This window comes from Dendropsophus ebraccatus, chromosome 3 (genome assembly GCF_027789765.1).
Source record: "Dendropsophus ebraccatus isolate aDenEbr1 chromosome 3, aDenEbr1.pat, whole genome shotgun sequence".
NCBI classification, from domain to species: domain Eukaryota; kingdom Metazoa; phylum Chordata; class Amphibia; order Anura; family Hylidae; genus Dendropsophus; species Dendropsophus ebraccatus.
The window spans coordinates 24965239-24981265 of NC_091456.1; the positions used below are offsets into that span (position 1 = coordinate 24965239).

The 16027-nt window shown below is 45.2% G+C and overlaps 1 protein-coding gene across 1 annotated transcript in view; it reads right to left on the minus strand.

The window, feature by feature from the left end:
- The window catches only part of SLC5A1 (solute carrier family 5 member 1), a 52098-nt gene that overhangs the window by 20532 nt on the left and 15539 nt on the right, over positions 1 to 16027 (minus strand). Inside the window, exons 3-4 of the mRNA XM_069961211.1 lie at positions 5320 to 5424; positions 414 to 473 (exon numbers count right to left, since the gene is read on the minus strand). Coding sequence (XP_069817312.1) covers positions 414 to 473; positions 5320 to 5424 — 165 coding nt within the window. The remainder of the gene's footprint in view (positions 1 to 413; positions 474 to 5319; positions 5425 to 16027) is intronic.

The window sequence follows — 16027 nt, forward strand, 5'->3', positions numbered from 1 at the left end:
TCACCATGTTATCCAGGAAGTGACATCACCATGTTATCCAGGAAGTGACATCACCATTTTATCCAGGAAGTGACATCACCATGTTATCCAGGAAGTGACACCACCATGTTATCCAGGAAGTGACATCACCATGTTATCCAGGAAGTGACATCACCATGTTATCCAGGAAGTGACATCACCATTTTATCCAGGAAATGAAGCCTTGATGCAGTAGTAAGTGCAGGGAAAAAAGCACTTTATAAGAATTTCCTGTAATAAGTGTATATTGGGGATTTTTTAACGTTTAGGGGGCAATACAATACTTAAATAAAAATTTTCATTGGACTTCTTTAAATGGATATATAATCATTGTATAGAAAAGATTTTTGTGACTGTTTCTTGTGATTTCTCTGTTACATTTCAATATCACTTACCCCTGCTTTTACGTAGATTGGTACAAACATCCATCCAAGAATGACCACAATAACCAGAGCCTGAAAGATACACAAGAGTTCTATGACTAAGAGAAAATTCTTTTCTGTTTGGGTTCACAGAGGGTTTTGTCTTTCCATCTGAGATAGAAGTTTTAATGGTCCTTACATGGGCTAAAGAAAAGCGGTAATGGAGTGACGCACATATATCACCAACAGACTGGGTAAAAGCAATGTGAACACAAAAAAAGAAGTCATAATGGCAGGGTGATCTCAGAAGCTGCTGTTGTCCTTCAAAGGCGGGGCTTTTAGCCAGTACAGTTCTTCTATTATGAAACCCCTCCCATGAGGATTTTCCCCTACAGTGCTGTACACCTTAAATACCTTGTTATACAAGCATAAGCCCTAATGATAAATATAGCGCATTTAAAGACTGTCTAGTCCAAGATTACTGTCTAGTCAAATTTTTAGTCCAAGTCTAAAAATTTGACACTATTAGTATATTTATCCAAACCTATATCCCCAACAGACTGGGTAAAAGTATTGTGAACACAAGGAAAAAAGTCATCATGGCAGTGGGTGTGTCCTCAGAAGCTATTGCTGTTCTTCAAAGGCGGGGCTTTTAGCCTATTATGAAGCCACACCCATGAGGATTTTCTCCTACAGTGCTTTTACACCTTAAGGCTGGGTTCACACTACGTATATTTGAGGCTGTATTTTTGAGGCTGTATAGCAACCAAAACAAGGAGTGGATTGAAAACACAGAAAGGCTCTATTCACATAATGTTGTAATTGAGTGGATGGCCGTCATTTAATGGCAAATATGTGCTGTTATTTTAAAACAACGGCTGTTATATTGAAATAATGGAAGTTATTTACCGTTATATGGCGGCCATCCACTCAATTTCAACATTGTGTGAACAGATCCTTTCTGTGTTTTCAATCCACTCCTGGTTTTGGTTGCTATGAGGACCTGACATGAGGACCAAATACAGCCTCAAATATACATAGTGTGAACCCAGCCTTAGGGTGCCTTCACACATACCAACTCGCAGCAAAAAACTCGCTGCGAGTTTCTGCTACGAGCCGAGTTCCTGGAAGGCCCCTATCACTACATACAAGCAGTGGTCTGAAAGACCACTGCGTGTATGTAATGCAGCTGCCCCCTTAACCCCTTCGGCTCCCGCACCGCTGTCTCCATACATTACCTGGCTCTGGCTGCACGGGATCCCGGGGTCCTGCTCTGCCGCCCAGCCAATCAGTGGCTGCGGCTGGGCAACACACTGATTGGCTGGGCAGCAGAGCAAGACGCCGGGACCCCATGCACCAGAGCCAGGTAATGTATGGAGACAGCGGTGCGGGAGCCGAAGGGGTAAAGGGGCGGCTGCATTACATACACGCAGCGGTCTTTAAGACCACTGCTTGTATGTAGTGATAGGGGCCTTCCAGGACCTCGGCTCGTAGCAGAAACTCGCAGGCTGGGTTCACACTACGTATATTTCAGTCAGCATTGTGGTTCTCATATTGCAACCAAATCCAGGAGTGGATTGAAAACACAGAAAGGCTCTGTTCACACAATGTTGAAATTGAGTGGATGGCCGCCATTTAATGGCAAATATTTGCTGTTATTTTAGAACAACGGCTGTTATATTGAAATAATGGCAGTTATTTACCGTTATATGGCGGCCATCCACTCAATTTCAACATTGTGTGAACAGAGCCTTTCTGTGTTTTCAATCCACTCCTGGTTTTGGTTGCAATATGAGGACCACAATACTGACTGAAATATACGTAGTGTGAACCCAGCCTTATTGTTATACATCTGAGGAAGAGGCCTGTCCAGCCTTGAAACAAGTGATTTTTTAAATAATTATTTTACTCTATACAGTGGTGCCTTGGATTACGAGCATAATTCGTTACGGGACCGTGCTTGTAATCCAAATCTGCTCTTAAACCAAAGCAAATTTTCCCATAAGAAATTATAGAAGTGCAGACAATTGGTTCCACACCCCAAAAATAATTATTTATTTTTCTGAATTACATGTAAAACAGATAAAACAAAGATTAAGAAACAGCAGAATATGTGATATCATAAACTACTGTATAGTAATGGAGAGGATGGGAAACACAAGAGCTGAGAGAGACTGCAGGGAGCATGAAGGAATGAGCAGGACAGATGTGGGCACAGTATAGCAGCACTCTCTCCGGGGAGAGAGAGATTACAGCTATGGAGAGATTACCTCCACAGTCCTGTCCCCTAATGTAAGCCCCAGCCTGAAGTGGATCTGCTATGATTTGGAAGGTGAGGGAGACTTCCTGGGTCAGAGTACAGGGCTGTAGACCCCGCTATGCAGACCATGCCCCTCCTCCACTCGCGCTCCCACCCAGAACGTGGAGCTCTTAAACCAAAGCAATGCTCTTAAACCAAGTCACAATTTTGAAAAACTGTGAGCTCTTAAACCAAGTTACTCTTAAACCAAGGTACCACTGTATTTGCATTGTGCTGTCTGTGTAGACTTGCATCTACTTACCCGTAAGACTAGTATCATTGGAGTGGAGGATTTAGTCTTCAGATGCAAACAATCTTGAACATGGTGCAGAAACACAACTTATATTAGATGGATGCACAACTCTCTACTGTACAGTGCGAAAGATGGGGATGGCAAACTCCTTTTGTTGCTCACTGCATTTCATTACCTTGCATACAATGCTGTTTGACTTGACATTATTGTGAATTCTTTGAGGCAGTAACCTATCACCCCATGTAATTTATTTCCATCAATTCAATAACATTACATTAAGCAATAACAATGAGAGACTACGTGTTACTTATGTAATATCTTCAGATCCATTACTCCAGGGCTGCGGAAAGTAAAATAACAATTGACCAGTATGACCTGTATAGAAACTGCTTGTTCCTTGCCCGATTTTTATTCCACCTTTATTTGGCAGCGCACCAATAATAAGCAATAGTTATATAGAATGGCTGATGAGGACTAAAGAACCATACATTTATTTCACAGCCATCAGACATAAGATCCTGTGGCTACAAACCTTGTCAGTGTTGCAGATAGGGAATTAGCATTTTAATTTATTCGAGTAATGCTAATAGCCTCTGGGCCGTGTAGCGAGGTCACCTTTGATTATAGAGGCTGTAAAAGAGAATCGGCCGTTGCTTGATTCAGCAATATTATCTATGACCCGCCATCCTGATATCAACTTTTACGTGGGGTGATTGATTATCAGCTGAGATGATGCTGATAGGATGTCACTTCCCGATTGTTGCCCCATGCAAATGGACCTGTGACCAGCCAAGAAATTATCACATCCAGCGGCTTTTCACGTCTTTTATACAGGCATAAAAATCATAGATTGTTGGCAACACATCTCCACCATAAACAGAAGCTTGATTGGTTGACTGATTGGCTGGCTGACTGAAAAGCTCAGCTAGGTGTTATGCTGTTGTGACGCCAGTGCCGGTTGGGCACACAGGTATGATGGCACACCTGCTTTTAGTTTACTGAGGCTGGCTATACCCTTTCCCCTGTGGTTAGTAACCTGCCGGGCTATTTGGGGGTCCCTTGGGCACTTATGGTGGTCCGGAATGGAGCTGTGACCCACCCGGACTATCAGTACGGCCACCCACAAAAAGGGGAGATGACCCAAGAAAGATGCAATGGCTGTGTAGGTGTTTGGATAAGAATCACAGAGTCCCGTTACAATAAATAAACTCTTCTTTAGTGCAGGAATACTTGATACAGTGATACACAGTAGGCTTTGGACTTGATAAGATACCTTAGACTTTAGTGAGAGGATCTGTGCTGAGAGCTTGGAAAAGAGTACAGCCGTGCTGACTGAGTTGCGTGCTGAGAGGTAGAAAAAGTTTAGAGAAGTAGAGAGGAGGATGTCGAGAGAGTCCCAACCCAAATTAGTACTGTGCTCTGCGGGAACTTAAGAAGTAGAATAGATAGAAATACTTGAAAGTAGAGAGAATACTTTTGCCCGTGTTTTGACTCTTTTGGTCTTTGCACCACCTATTGCCCACCAGTGTCGGGCAACCCGTCCTAGAGGGTGACACAAGCCCCAGACCTTTTTACCTGGGTTTAGCAGAGTGGTCAGAATTTTCTGGTTACACGCTGCGAGATAGAGTATGTAGGCTTCTAGCAACTTTGCTCTATTCAGATCAGTTCCAGTTTGCAGGAATATGCAAAAGAGCCTGTGGAGCCTCATTGAAGAGTCTCGAAACACAGGACTAGCCAGATATCTGTTTCTCTTATATCTTTCTTCAGGATACTGTCCTGCACTTTAGGACTTGTTCTCGGCGTGGGCTGGGATGATCCCTGTCTTGAGCTCTCTAAGTGTGCATTTAGCATTGCATAGTGTGTGGAAGTGCTGCTTTCAAGAAGAGAGTGCTCTTGCTTCCCATGTGCGTCTGTTCACTATTACACCTCAGATTACACTGGACACTGACTAGCTGTAAGTCCCCTAACAGGGGACCTGGCATAAGCCAGGGCTCAGCTTGACCGCTGTAGGGACTGTTGTGGCTTGCATTCTGCCTCTTAAGAAACCAGAGTAAGACTGCCAAAGGTGTGGCTACACTTCCTCTCCCATGTGACAACTTCCTACAGCATATGTAACATGTGCTGGGAGTGCTTGAGAAGAGAGAGCAAGGAAAAGAGAAGGATATAGATAGGTAGAAAAGAGAAAAAGCTCTCATTGGTGCACAGATCACAGAGACAATAACCCTTTAACTTCTACAGCTGTGCAAGACTAAGCCATACAGTACATATACTAGCGACATCTAGTGGCAAAACTTAAGTAATACTTCACTACCACTAATACTTCGAAGTACAGGCTTTTGCGAGAGGTGTAAAGACAAGTAACACCCGTGGTGGGACACCACCCTTACATTCCATTCGAAGCCTCCAATGACAATGCCACCAGCCGCTGCCGTGCCTGCCAGGCCAACAAAATGACCACTTCCAATGTTACTGGCAAAAAGAGATGCTCCAATCTAAAAAGAAAAAAAAACACAGTTAGTTGATTCTCAGTTCAAAAGAAAATTAAAGGGTGTAGGTGGATGTGAAAGTTTTTTGCAAGAACATATGATCCAGGTGCAGTGGGGCACGGGTTGAATACTACAACAAGACTGGTTGCATTCAGTAGATATGAGGTAACATTTAGGGATTTAGGGTACGTTCACACATATAGGATCCGCAGCAGATATCAATGTAACTAAGTGACCTGCGGATCCTGTACGTGTGAACGCACCCTGAACAGTTATAGAGTCCAGCCATTAGCGGGCACCTGTCGTTATAACTTTCAAAATCTAAAATCACTTTCAAAATTTGCATATATTATTTCTTTAGTTATCATGCCTTATAACAAAGCTATACTTGAGACAACTCATCTAGCCCTAATATAAGTGGGTTTCAAAAAAAATGTGAGAAACTTATCTTTGGCTGTCGTCTGTCATCTACAATTCAGGCTGTTAGATAGCTGTTGGAGCAAGAAGACACATGGTACCTTTCATATATCTGTCTGTGCTTCCAGAATGTAGAAAAATGCTATTATCCTCTGGTGCAAAGTGTCAAAAAGGCTTTGCCGAGTGCCTAAACTGCTGCAAGCTGTAACACCTCCTCTTTCTGTTTTATTTATAAGATAAAAAAACAAGCAAGTTTCTTTGGAATCAGTTTTGTCTATTGGAGTAAAACGAAATTTCCCAATAATTCTCTGTAAATCATAATCATAAACAATGGAGCAATTACATTCACTGGTACAAAAAAGGAGCTTAGGGTGCCTGACGGAGGGAGCGTACAATGGCAATACACAAAAGGCCTAGGAGTCCATAATATGGACCCATAGAAACTCTAGGCTCTTTACATATAGCAGTCCTGTGTCTACAGACTTTACATCAACAAGGTTCACGTGACTATGTTACAAGGTATTATGTTACTATCTTGGTTCCTGGCCAAATTGGGGCTCACTATCTAAGGCAAGGTTCACACTATGTAAAAACAACGTCGGTATTTCATACCAACGGCCGTTGTTGTGCAAAAAACAGCCTTTATTTCTCAAATAATGGCCGTTGTTTGTGCAACAATGACCGTTGTTATGAAATATTGCCGTTGTTTTTATAAAGTGTAAGCCTAGCCTAAGGGTCCTTTTACATGGACCGATATGGGGATGTGCATAGATGCAAGCAAGCGATGATCAGCGAGATCAGCGCTCGTTCACAGTGCCTTCAGAAGGTCCGAGAAATTGCGCAGCTAGGCCACACACTGGTTAGTGTATAGTTTGTGCAGCAATTGCTATCCCCCCCCCATTTTACACAGGGAGACACAGACAAGTGTTTTACAGGTATATACTGAATGTGCAGCATCTAAGCTTGTGCACGGAGCTGAGAACATAGAGAACATAGAGTATGGGGGGTGACAATCGGCTGCTGTATGTTCTGCAGGAAGTGATGTCTGACACAGTGCTCTCTGCTGACATCTCTGGTCCAGACAGGAACTGTCCAGAGCAGGAGAGGTTTTCTATGGGGATTTGCTGCTGCTCTGGGCAGTTCCTGACATGGACAGAGGTGGCAGCAGAGAGCACTGTGTCAGACTGAAAAGAAAGTTAGTTTTGCCTGGATAACCTCTTTAATTGCCTAAATCAGGGGTGGGGAACCTTTTCCATGTCGAGGGCCGGTCGGGCATTAATAAAATCATTCGAGGGCCGCATACCGTGTGCGGCAGTTAGTAGCGTGGGTTTGCAGCACCCGGGGCAAGGCAAAGTATTGTTCCCCTAGTGCCCCTGCTATTGCAGTTAACCCCCAGTGATGCCCCTGCTATTGTAGTTAACCCCCCCCAGTGATGCCCCTTGTAGTCTAGTTAACCCCCAAGTGATGTCCCTGGTAGCCTAGTTAACCCCCCAGTGATGCCTCTGGTAGGCCTAGTTAACCCCCATCAGTCATGTCCCTGGTAGCCTAGTTAACCCCCATAAGGCATGTCCCTGGTGGCCTAGTTAACCCCCATCAGGCATGTCCCTGGTGGCCTAGTTAACCCCCATCAGGCATGTCCCTGGTGGCCTAGTTAACCCCCATCAGGCATGTCCCTGGTAGCCTAGTTAACCCCCATCAGGCATGTCCCTGGTGGCCTAGTTAACCCCCATCAGGCATGTCCCTGGTGGCCTAGTTAACCCCCATCAGGCATGTCCCTGGTGGCCTAGTTAACCCCCATCAGGCATGTCCCTGGTGGCCTAGTTAACCTCCATCAGGCATGTCCCTGGCGGCCTAGTTAACCCCCATCAGGCATGTCCCTGGTGGCCTAGTTAACCCCCATCAGGCAGGCATGTCCCTGGTGGCCTAGTTAACCTCCATCAGGCATGTCCCTGGTGGCCTAGTTAACCCCCAAATAAAAAAGATAAACATCCCACTCACCTTACCTCCGTTCCCACGCTGCCCATGTCCTCTTCTGTCCCAGGCAGGGGCTGGCTGGCAAATTTTAGCCTGGGGGGCAAGCACACAGCACTGGCCCATGAGTAGCAGGCTAGCGGCCCATCCTTTAAGGACTAATCTGGCTCTTACCTACTATTACCCTCCCCAAATCAGTGTGGGGAAAGTAGATGCCACACATGCCACAGAATTATAGTATTGGGGCCAGTGCTCCCAGCCATGAACAGCCATTGTGATTGGCTGTGAAGACCAGCCCCAATACAACCATCAGCGCTTAAGGTCCAGCACCAAATCTCTGCAGTATCAGCTGTTAGAGGATTTTTTGTTCGTATGTTCTACAACTCCCAGCATATCCTGAGGGCTTCAGGCTGCCAGTAAATGCTGAGAGTTGTAGTGTCTGCAGCTGGTATATATGGAGGATCCTAGGTGTATTGTATACTGGAGGCTTTGTGGGAGATCAGTATACATAGATCTGTAGGGGCTCATTGTGTGGGAGTGACCCCGAACAGCACTAATAGGGGATAGAACAAATATATAACATGACCTTATTATCACCATACTGTAAATATCACAGTTCCATCACACTGTTACTGACCAAATGCAGTACACAATATTACCAATAATACCTGTATACAAAAAAACTTATTATCACCTCACAACCATTACCACCAGATAGTAACTAATACCACCAATACCATAACTGAAATCCAGTATACCAAGACCAATAATAACAGTAAATAAGAAACATATATTATCACCTAACTGGGACCACCACCATTACCATCCCCATACCATTACTAAATAACTTCCATTGTACAAATACCAGGATCATCCCCATACACATCTTCTCTGATCAAAGCCGCTCACTTTTCGCTTACTCCTCCATCATGCCCAGCCATCATGAAGACTTTTCCCGTACACAACTCGTCTGCATAGAATCTGCCAAACATTTTAGGAATCTCGCTCATACAGTATAGACATCCTCTGTGCCCCCATACAGGAGTTAGGCCCCCTCTGTGCATCCATATAGTAGTTGGGTCCCCTTTCTTCTGTGCCTTCCATAGTAATAATGTTCCCTGTCCTGCTGTGGCCTTCATATAGTAATTAAGGCCCCTGTGCTGTGTCCCCATAGTAATAATGCCCCCTGTGCTGTTCCTCCATAGTAATAATGTCTCCTACTGTGTGCCCATAGTAATAATGCAGCAGGCAGGAGTGGTAGCACAGAGCAGTGAGGAAGAGGGGGGCTAGCTGGCTGAGTGAGGTCAGGTGTTGCTGGGGGTTTAGTGCTTGGGCTACTGCCGGCACCTTCATAGTAGCCAGTGCCCCATATAGTAGCCAATTCCACCCTCATAGTGCCCCATCTAGAAGTCAAATCCCTCCATAATGCCCCATATAGTAGCCAGTCCCCCATATAGTAGCCAAATCCCTCCATAGTCCCCCATATAGTAGCCAGTGCCCCATATAGTAGCCAAATCCCTCCATAGTCCCCCATATAGTAGCCGGTGCCCCATATAGTAGCCAATTCCCCCCTCATAGTGCCCCATCTAGTAGTCAAATCCCTCCATAGTGCCCTATATAGTAGCCAGTCCCCCATATAGTAGCCAAATCCCTCCATAGTCCTCCATATAGTAGCCAGTGCCCCATATAGTAGCCAATTCCCCCCTCATAGTGCCCCATCTAGTAGCCAAATCCCTCCATAGTGCCCCATATAGTAGCCAATTTCCCCCTCATAGTGCCCCATCTAGTAGCCGATCCCTCCAATAGTGCCTAATATGGTAGCCCATTCCTCCATAGAGCCCTATAATGTAGCCAATCACCCATAGTGCCTCATATAGTAGCTAACTCACTCATTTCATAGTGCCTCATATAGTAGCCAATCCCCACTCCATAGTGCCCCATACAGTAGCCAATCTCCCCCATAATGCCCCACATAGTGGCCAATTCCCCCCCCCCCCCATAGTGCCCAATGTAGTAGACAATTCCCCCCCGCCATAGTACTCTATATAGTAAACAATTCCCCCCTCCATAGTAATGTATAGTAGACAATTCCCCCCTCCATAGTATCCCATATAGCAGCCAATTCCCCCCTCTATAGTGCCCCATATAGCTGCCAATTCCTCCCCCCCATATAGCAGCCAATTCCCCCCTCTATAGTGCCCCATATAGCTGCCAATTCATCCCCCCCATAAAGCAGCCGATTCCTCCCCCCCTCTATATAGCAGCCAGTTCCCCCCTCCATAGTGTCCCATATAGCGACCAGTCCCCCCACAATATCTCACCTGTCACTGGTTCCTCTCCAGCGCGCGCTCCCCCCTCTCATCTTTCGGTGTCAGGCAGCAGGGTTCAGAGACGCTGCCTGTGCGGGGTGTCCCTACAGATAGAGGCTGCAGGTCACATCCGGTGCCGGCAGCGTCTCTGTACCCTGCTGCGTGCGCCGGACGATGAGAGAGGAGCTGCTGGGGAGCGGGACAGGTGAGTTGCGGTCCCCGCACCTAAGGATTAGATTGAAGCGCCTGCGCTGCTAATCGGAAGCTGAGGGCCGACACCGGACTGAGGGAGCTGCCTGACACTCGGTCCGGCAGCGGCCCTCAGCCTCCGATTAGCAGCGCAGCCGCTGCTAGTTAATCTAGGGCCGGGTCAGTCTTTCCCAAGTATATTATAGGGCTGGCCCGGCCCTATAATGTACTTGGGAAAGACCGGCCCGGGGGGCAAATGCCTCCCTGCCCCCCGGCCCAGCCCGCCCCTGGTCCCAGGTCCTCTGTGCCGGTCTTTCTCCTGCAGGCGGCGCGCAATGAAATTATGTCATCACGTGCGGCCCGCAGGAGACTGAAGACACGCGCCGCTCTGCTGGGGAAGAAGCCGGCATAGACAGCATCCTCCTGTGTCCGGCAGCTGTCACAGACACCGGAGGATGCTGTGTATGCCGGCTCCTTCCTCCAGAGCGGCGCGCATCACAGGGGAGCTGCGGGCCGCGGGCCGCATCAGGAGGTCTCAGGGGCCGGATGCAGCCCTCGGGCCGGAGGTTCCCCACCCCTGGCCTAAATGAATGCCATCGTAGATCACAGTGATGCTTTCAGTTCAGGCCTTTAGAAGCACAATCAGGCTAGAACCTGCATCCATAATATGGACAAAAAGGGGGAGATTTACCAAACTGGTGTAAAGTAGAATTGCCCCTAGCAACCAATCCGCTTCCACCTTTTATTCCTCACAGATTCTTTGAAAAATGAAAGGTGGAATCTGATTGGTTGCTAGGGACAACTGAGACAATTCTACTTTACACCATGTTTGATAAATCTCCCTCAAAGTTCTCTTCACACCTGTTAAGGTGGCCTTAGGCTTGCGTCATAGGCTATGTTCACTCAAGGTGTTTTTATGCACGTCCGTTTTACGTCCGTTATTTTCCAATGAGAGTCGTCAATAATGGTTATTATTTTTAGCCATCATTATCCTGGACCCCACCAGCGTCCTGGAGCTCCTGTGGCTGCAGCGTCACACTGCCCACTCGGGCCAGTTGGTGACTTGGGTGGGACACTGCTGCAGCCACTGACTGGCTGAGTGGGCAATCCCCCCCCCCCCCCCCCCCCCCCCCCCGAGTCATGACGTAGCAGGAAGTCAGAGGAGAATGGCTGCTATCTGCTTTGGAGCTGCAGTGGTAAGAGAAGAGGTAAGTGTACTTTCTTTATTATGTCCCCCCCCCCCCTGTGTCCACAGGATGGTTTTATATACAGTTTTAGATATATGTTTTTTTCAGCCATATTTACATACAAGCATACCAACCAACCACATCTACTGGAAGATTGTTCCAAGCCTCCACTACTCTTTCTGTAAAACAATATTCTTTAAGTACAAAAATAAAAGGACTGTGAGAGGAGTCTGGGAAAATTCTAGAAGATGTAAACACAGTGAACGCCCAGCAAGGAATGCCCTTCTGTATTGTTAGTGTTGTTTTGTCACTGTAGGCAGATGGTTGGATCATAGGGCAGGCTGTTATGTAATTTTATAGCTCACATTATACAAGTGACCTGATCTTAAACCCTTTTTTATTATTTGTAAAGCACTTATCGTTACCATATAAAAATGCATTGCACTCTCACTGCTTATCTGTGCATATTATAAACTATAAGGCTATGTTCACATACCGTAAAATAAAGATAAAATATAGACGTAATAGATAATAATGGGCTCCATTGAAGTCAAAGGGGTATTGCACGGCAGGGTCGTAATAAAGGTCGTAACTGATGATGATCGTCCTAACAATGAACATACTAGTCCATTGCAAAATACAGGTGTTTTTTTTTTTTTTATCTTTTCACACAAAATTAAGGTAATTGTTATTGCAATTACATTTCAAATCAAAGAGGTTTTTTTCAAGCAAACGAACACTTCTTTGGTCAAAATGTTGCTGGATTGTACCTGGATATGCAATACAGATTTGAAGAATTTTTGCACTTACTTGGATGCTGTTGGACTTTCTTATCTACCTACATCTTTAGGCTATGCTCACATGCTGTAATACAATGGCCAATGTATTAGAGTGCAGGGACCGGCCGGCATGTAGCATTTTTCTAAGTCCAGTCTATTGAAGAAATCACCGGCACTACTTCTAATCACGTAGACCTTGGATAAGTAATCCGGACTAGCATAAAACAACTTGCGTCGGGGTGCACTTCATATCACAGGTATAGCAAAGGCAACAATGTAGTGAAGAAAGCTGAAAGCACTCACCGCTCGGATGCAAGATTTCTTTATTTCGTTGTAGATAAAAACATGGACGTATGTCCTGCGGGACGGCAGATGCCACACTCCTACACAAACAACATTCTCATGACGGCCATTTCGCGCGCATGCGCACTCCCTCTGAGGAAGCGCGCATGCGCGCGAAATGGCCGTCGTGAGAATGTTGTTTGTGTAGGAGTGTGGCATCTGCCGTCCCGCAGGACATACGTCCATGTTTTTATCTACAACGAAATAAAGAAATCTTGCATCCGAGCTGTGAGCGCTTTCAGCTTTCTTCACTACATTGTTGCCTGTGATTTTTCTAAGTCCAATACTGCAGTATGGGACGTAGGAACATTGAAGAAGATTTACTGAACTGGTGTAAAGTAGAATTGTTTTAGTTGCCCCTAGCAACCAATCAGATTCCAACTTTCATTTTTCAAAGAATCTGTGAGGAATGAAAAGTTGAATCTGATTAGTTGCTAGGAGCAACTGAGCCAATTCTACTTTAAATCGGTTTGATAAATGTCCCCCATTATCTTTTTTGGATTGCGGGAGCCTGTTCACCAAAATAGGCATGTTGATTATTTTCTGTGGCCGGAGTGAACGGCTGTAGCTTATACAATGTGTATACACTACGGCCGTTGTCCCACTGAAATCAATGGGACTGTATTCATTTAATTAACAACGGCCGTTGGTAATGAAATTAGTACATTGTGTGACAGTAGCCTCAAGATGGCAACTGGGATTGCTGATGTTCTAGCGTGCATACACCTCCCTACTGGCCTACTGGATGTAAGACCCACACTGCTGCTGGACTTTATTTCTCTTTGCTATGTCACACAGACATAAGTCAAAAGTTTTCATCCATTGGGGTCTAGGGGAGAGATTTATCATGGGCTTTGCACCTATTTTCAGGTGAATATTTGTGTTTTTCACCAATTTTTTTGTTTAACTTCTATTACTGAATCAGTACCTGACGGGGGAATATTTTTTAGAGGTGAGTTTTTTTAAATTTGCCTGTTTTAAGTATTTATGTAAAAATTTGCATAATCTGGGATTTGCACCAAATTTACCACTTGCCCATGTTAAAAAAAATTGCACAAACTGGTGCAGGCCTATGTCTGGTCAGTACCAGGTGAATTTGCCCAAATTTTTGCACATAGTTTAGTCACAAATTTATGAATATACTTGTTAAATTAGTCCTAATCGGCTGGGTGAAAAACAGACGAATACTCTGTAGAAAAATCGCAAGTTTTAGACTCAATAGTAAATGTCCCCCTAAGTGTCGAGACTGCGACTAATTAGGAGAACGAGACAGAGAAGTTTGCGCACAGTGAGTAATTTAAAAAGCTTTTAAACAGCTATTTATTTCACAATATTCCCATTCAATGTAGAGCAACTCAGGTTAGTTTGAGCAACAGAAAATGCAAGGTTTACATGATGTTCGTTTCTATGAAATTTGTGCCAAAATTTGGGCAGATAAAGTTTTTGTGATAAAGTTCTTTGGAACCTTTCTGTGAATAAGTCAGAATTCTCTGGAAAATGATCTGTTACTGGTGAAATTTTTTTTTTATATGATGGAAATTTACCCCTGTGTCCATGTAGAGCAGGCATGTCCAAAGTCCGGCCGGAGGGCCATTTGCGGCCCGCGTTCCGAACTTTTACGGCCCCCCAGGTATCCAGCTTGCTATTATCTGCCTGTGTTATAAAGCATATAGCATGTAGCATGTAAAATGGTCGGCCCTCGCACATGTTCACTTCATCAAATTTGGCACTCTTCAAAAAAAGTTTGGACATGCCTGATGTAGAGTTTGATCATCCTTCAGTAACCTTATAGGTTACTTAAAGAGAATCTGTCGCCCCCTGAACACCTTCGATTGTAAAACCAAGTATGTCTCATACAGCACAGTGAGACATAGCGACTAGAGATGAGCGAACCGGGTTCGGGTTCGAGTCGATCCAAACCCGAACGTTCGGCATTTGATTAGTGGCGGCTGCTGAACTTGGATAAAGCTCTAAGGTTGTCTGGAAAACATGGATACAGCCAATGACTATATCCATGTTTTCCACATAGCCTTAGGGCTTTATCCAAGTTCAGCAGCCACCGCTAATCAAATGCCGAACGTTCGGGTTCGGATCGAGTCGAGCATGCTCTAGGTTCGCTCATCTCTAATAGCGACGTTATGGCCCCGCCTCCCTGACACTATTTATGAGCTGAATAAATGCATTTTTGTGATGAAAATAAAAACATGGGTAAAGGTCAATCCTAAAAAGCTTTTATTACTCTCTATCCAGCAGTGCAACCAGCTCAGTTGGGGTGACAGAGTCACTGTATAATATCGTCACTAGGACCTAGGCTATGTTCACACAGAGTATTTTTTACTTTTTTTTTTTTTTTTTTAGCTCTAAAACGGCCAAAAAATGGCTGAAAAAATGTCCCTTTTTAAGTGTTTTATTAGGGGTGATTTGATTTTTTTTGTGGCTAAAGAAATGACTTACTAAATTGTATGGGAACATGTAGTGGAACAGGCAAGACTTTATAGCACCCAGGTAAAGTAACCCTCTCAGGTGTCACACCAAGTGCTGGTAGCTGCTGATTTCCACTCCAGCCACTAGGTGTCTAACTCCCCTGAGCACAGCTGCAGTCCTACAAAAGGTTTAGGCTGTGTTTACACTCTTTACACCACGCTTTCTCACCTTCACTTCCTGTCACGCTGCCCTATATAAGATAAGGGTTTCCTGTCAGGAGGGAGTTAGTTCAAGTCAGGAGTCAGGGGTTGAAAAGTTAATAATAGTTCAAGTGAGAGTCCTAAAACCAGTTTGCTGTGCTAAACTCTAGAGGTGGGGTTACCAGACCCTAGGACCAACCATTGTCTACACCGAGGATTCTTCAGTCAGGAGAGTCACCCCAGTTAGGAAAGGATCCCCAGTAAAGCAAAGGTGTACTAAGCCAAAGTACTTTACTTACTTAACTTGTAGGGGTTATCTTCACTAGTCAGGTCCACTCAGAGACAGAGACCTGGGACTTATACTATCTCACTTGGTGGTCTCTGAACTACTGAGTTTCCCTGAGAATAAGATGCCCTCCTAAAACAAGACACCCAAACTACCCTACCAACTAGCCTAAAGTAAGGCATCCCCTGGAAAATAAGGCATCCCCCAGAAAATAGGGCACCCCCTACTCTAAAATAGGCCGCCCCCAAAAGTAAGGCGCCCCTCATAGAAAGGCAGCCTGTTGCCACCTGCTCCTACCCAGGACTCACCTAATCCTCTCGTGGACCTTCACAGCCGACGCCGCATCCTCCTCATGTCCCAACGCACGCCACCGTTGCTGTTGCGCTCCTGCAAGGATGTGAGTATTCCAGGGAAGTCCAAGGGGGATGTCTTATTTCTCTGCCCCCAGCCGGGGGGAGAGAAATAAGACATACCCCGAAAATTAAGACATAGGGGGAGATTTATC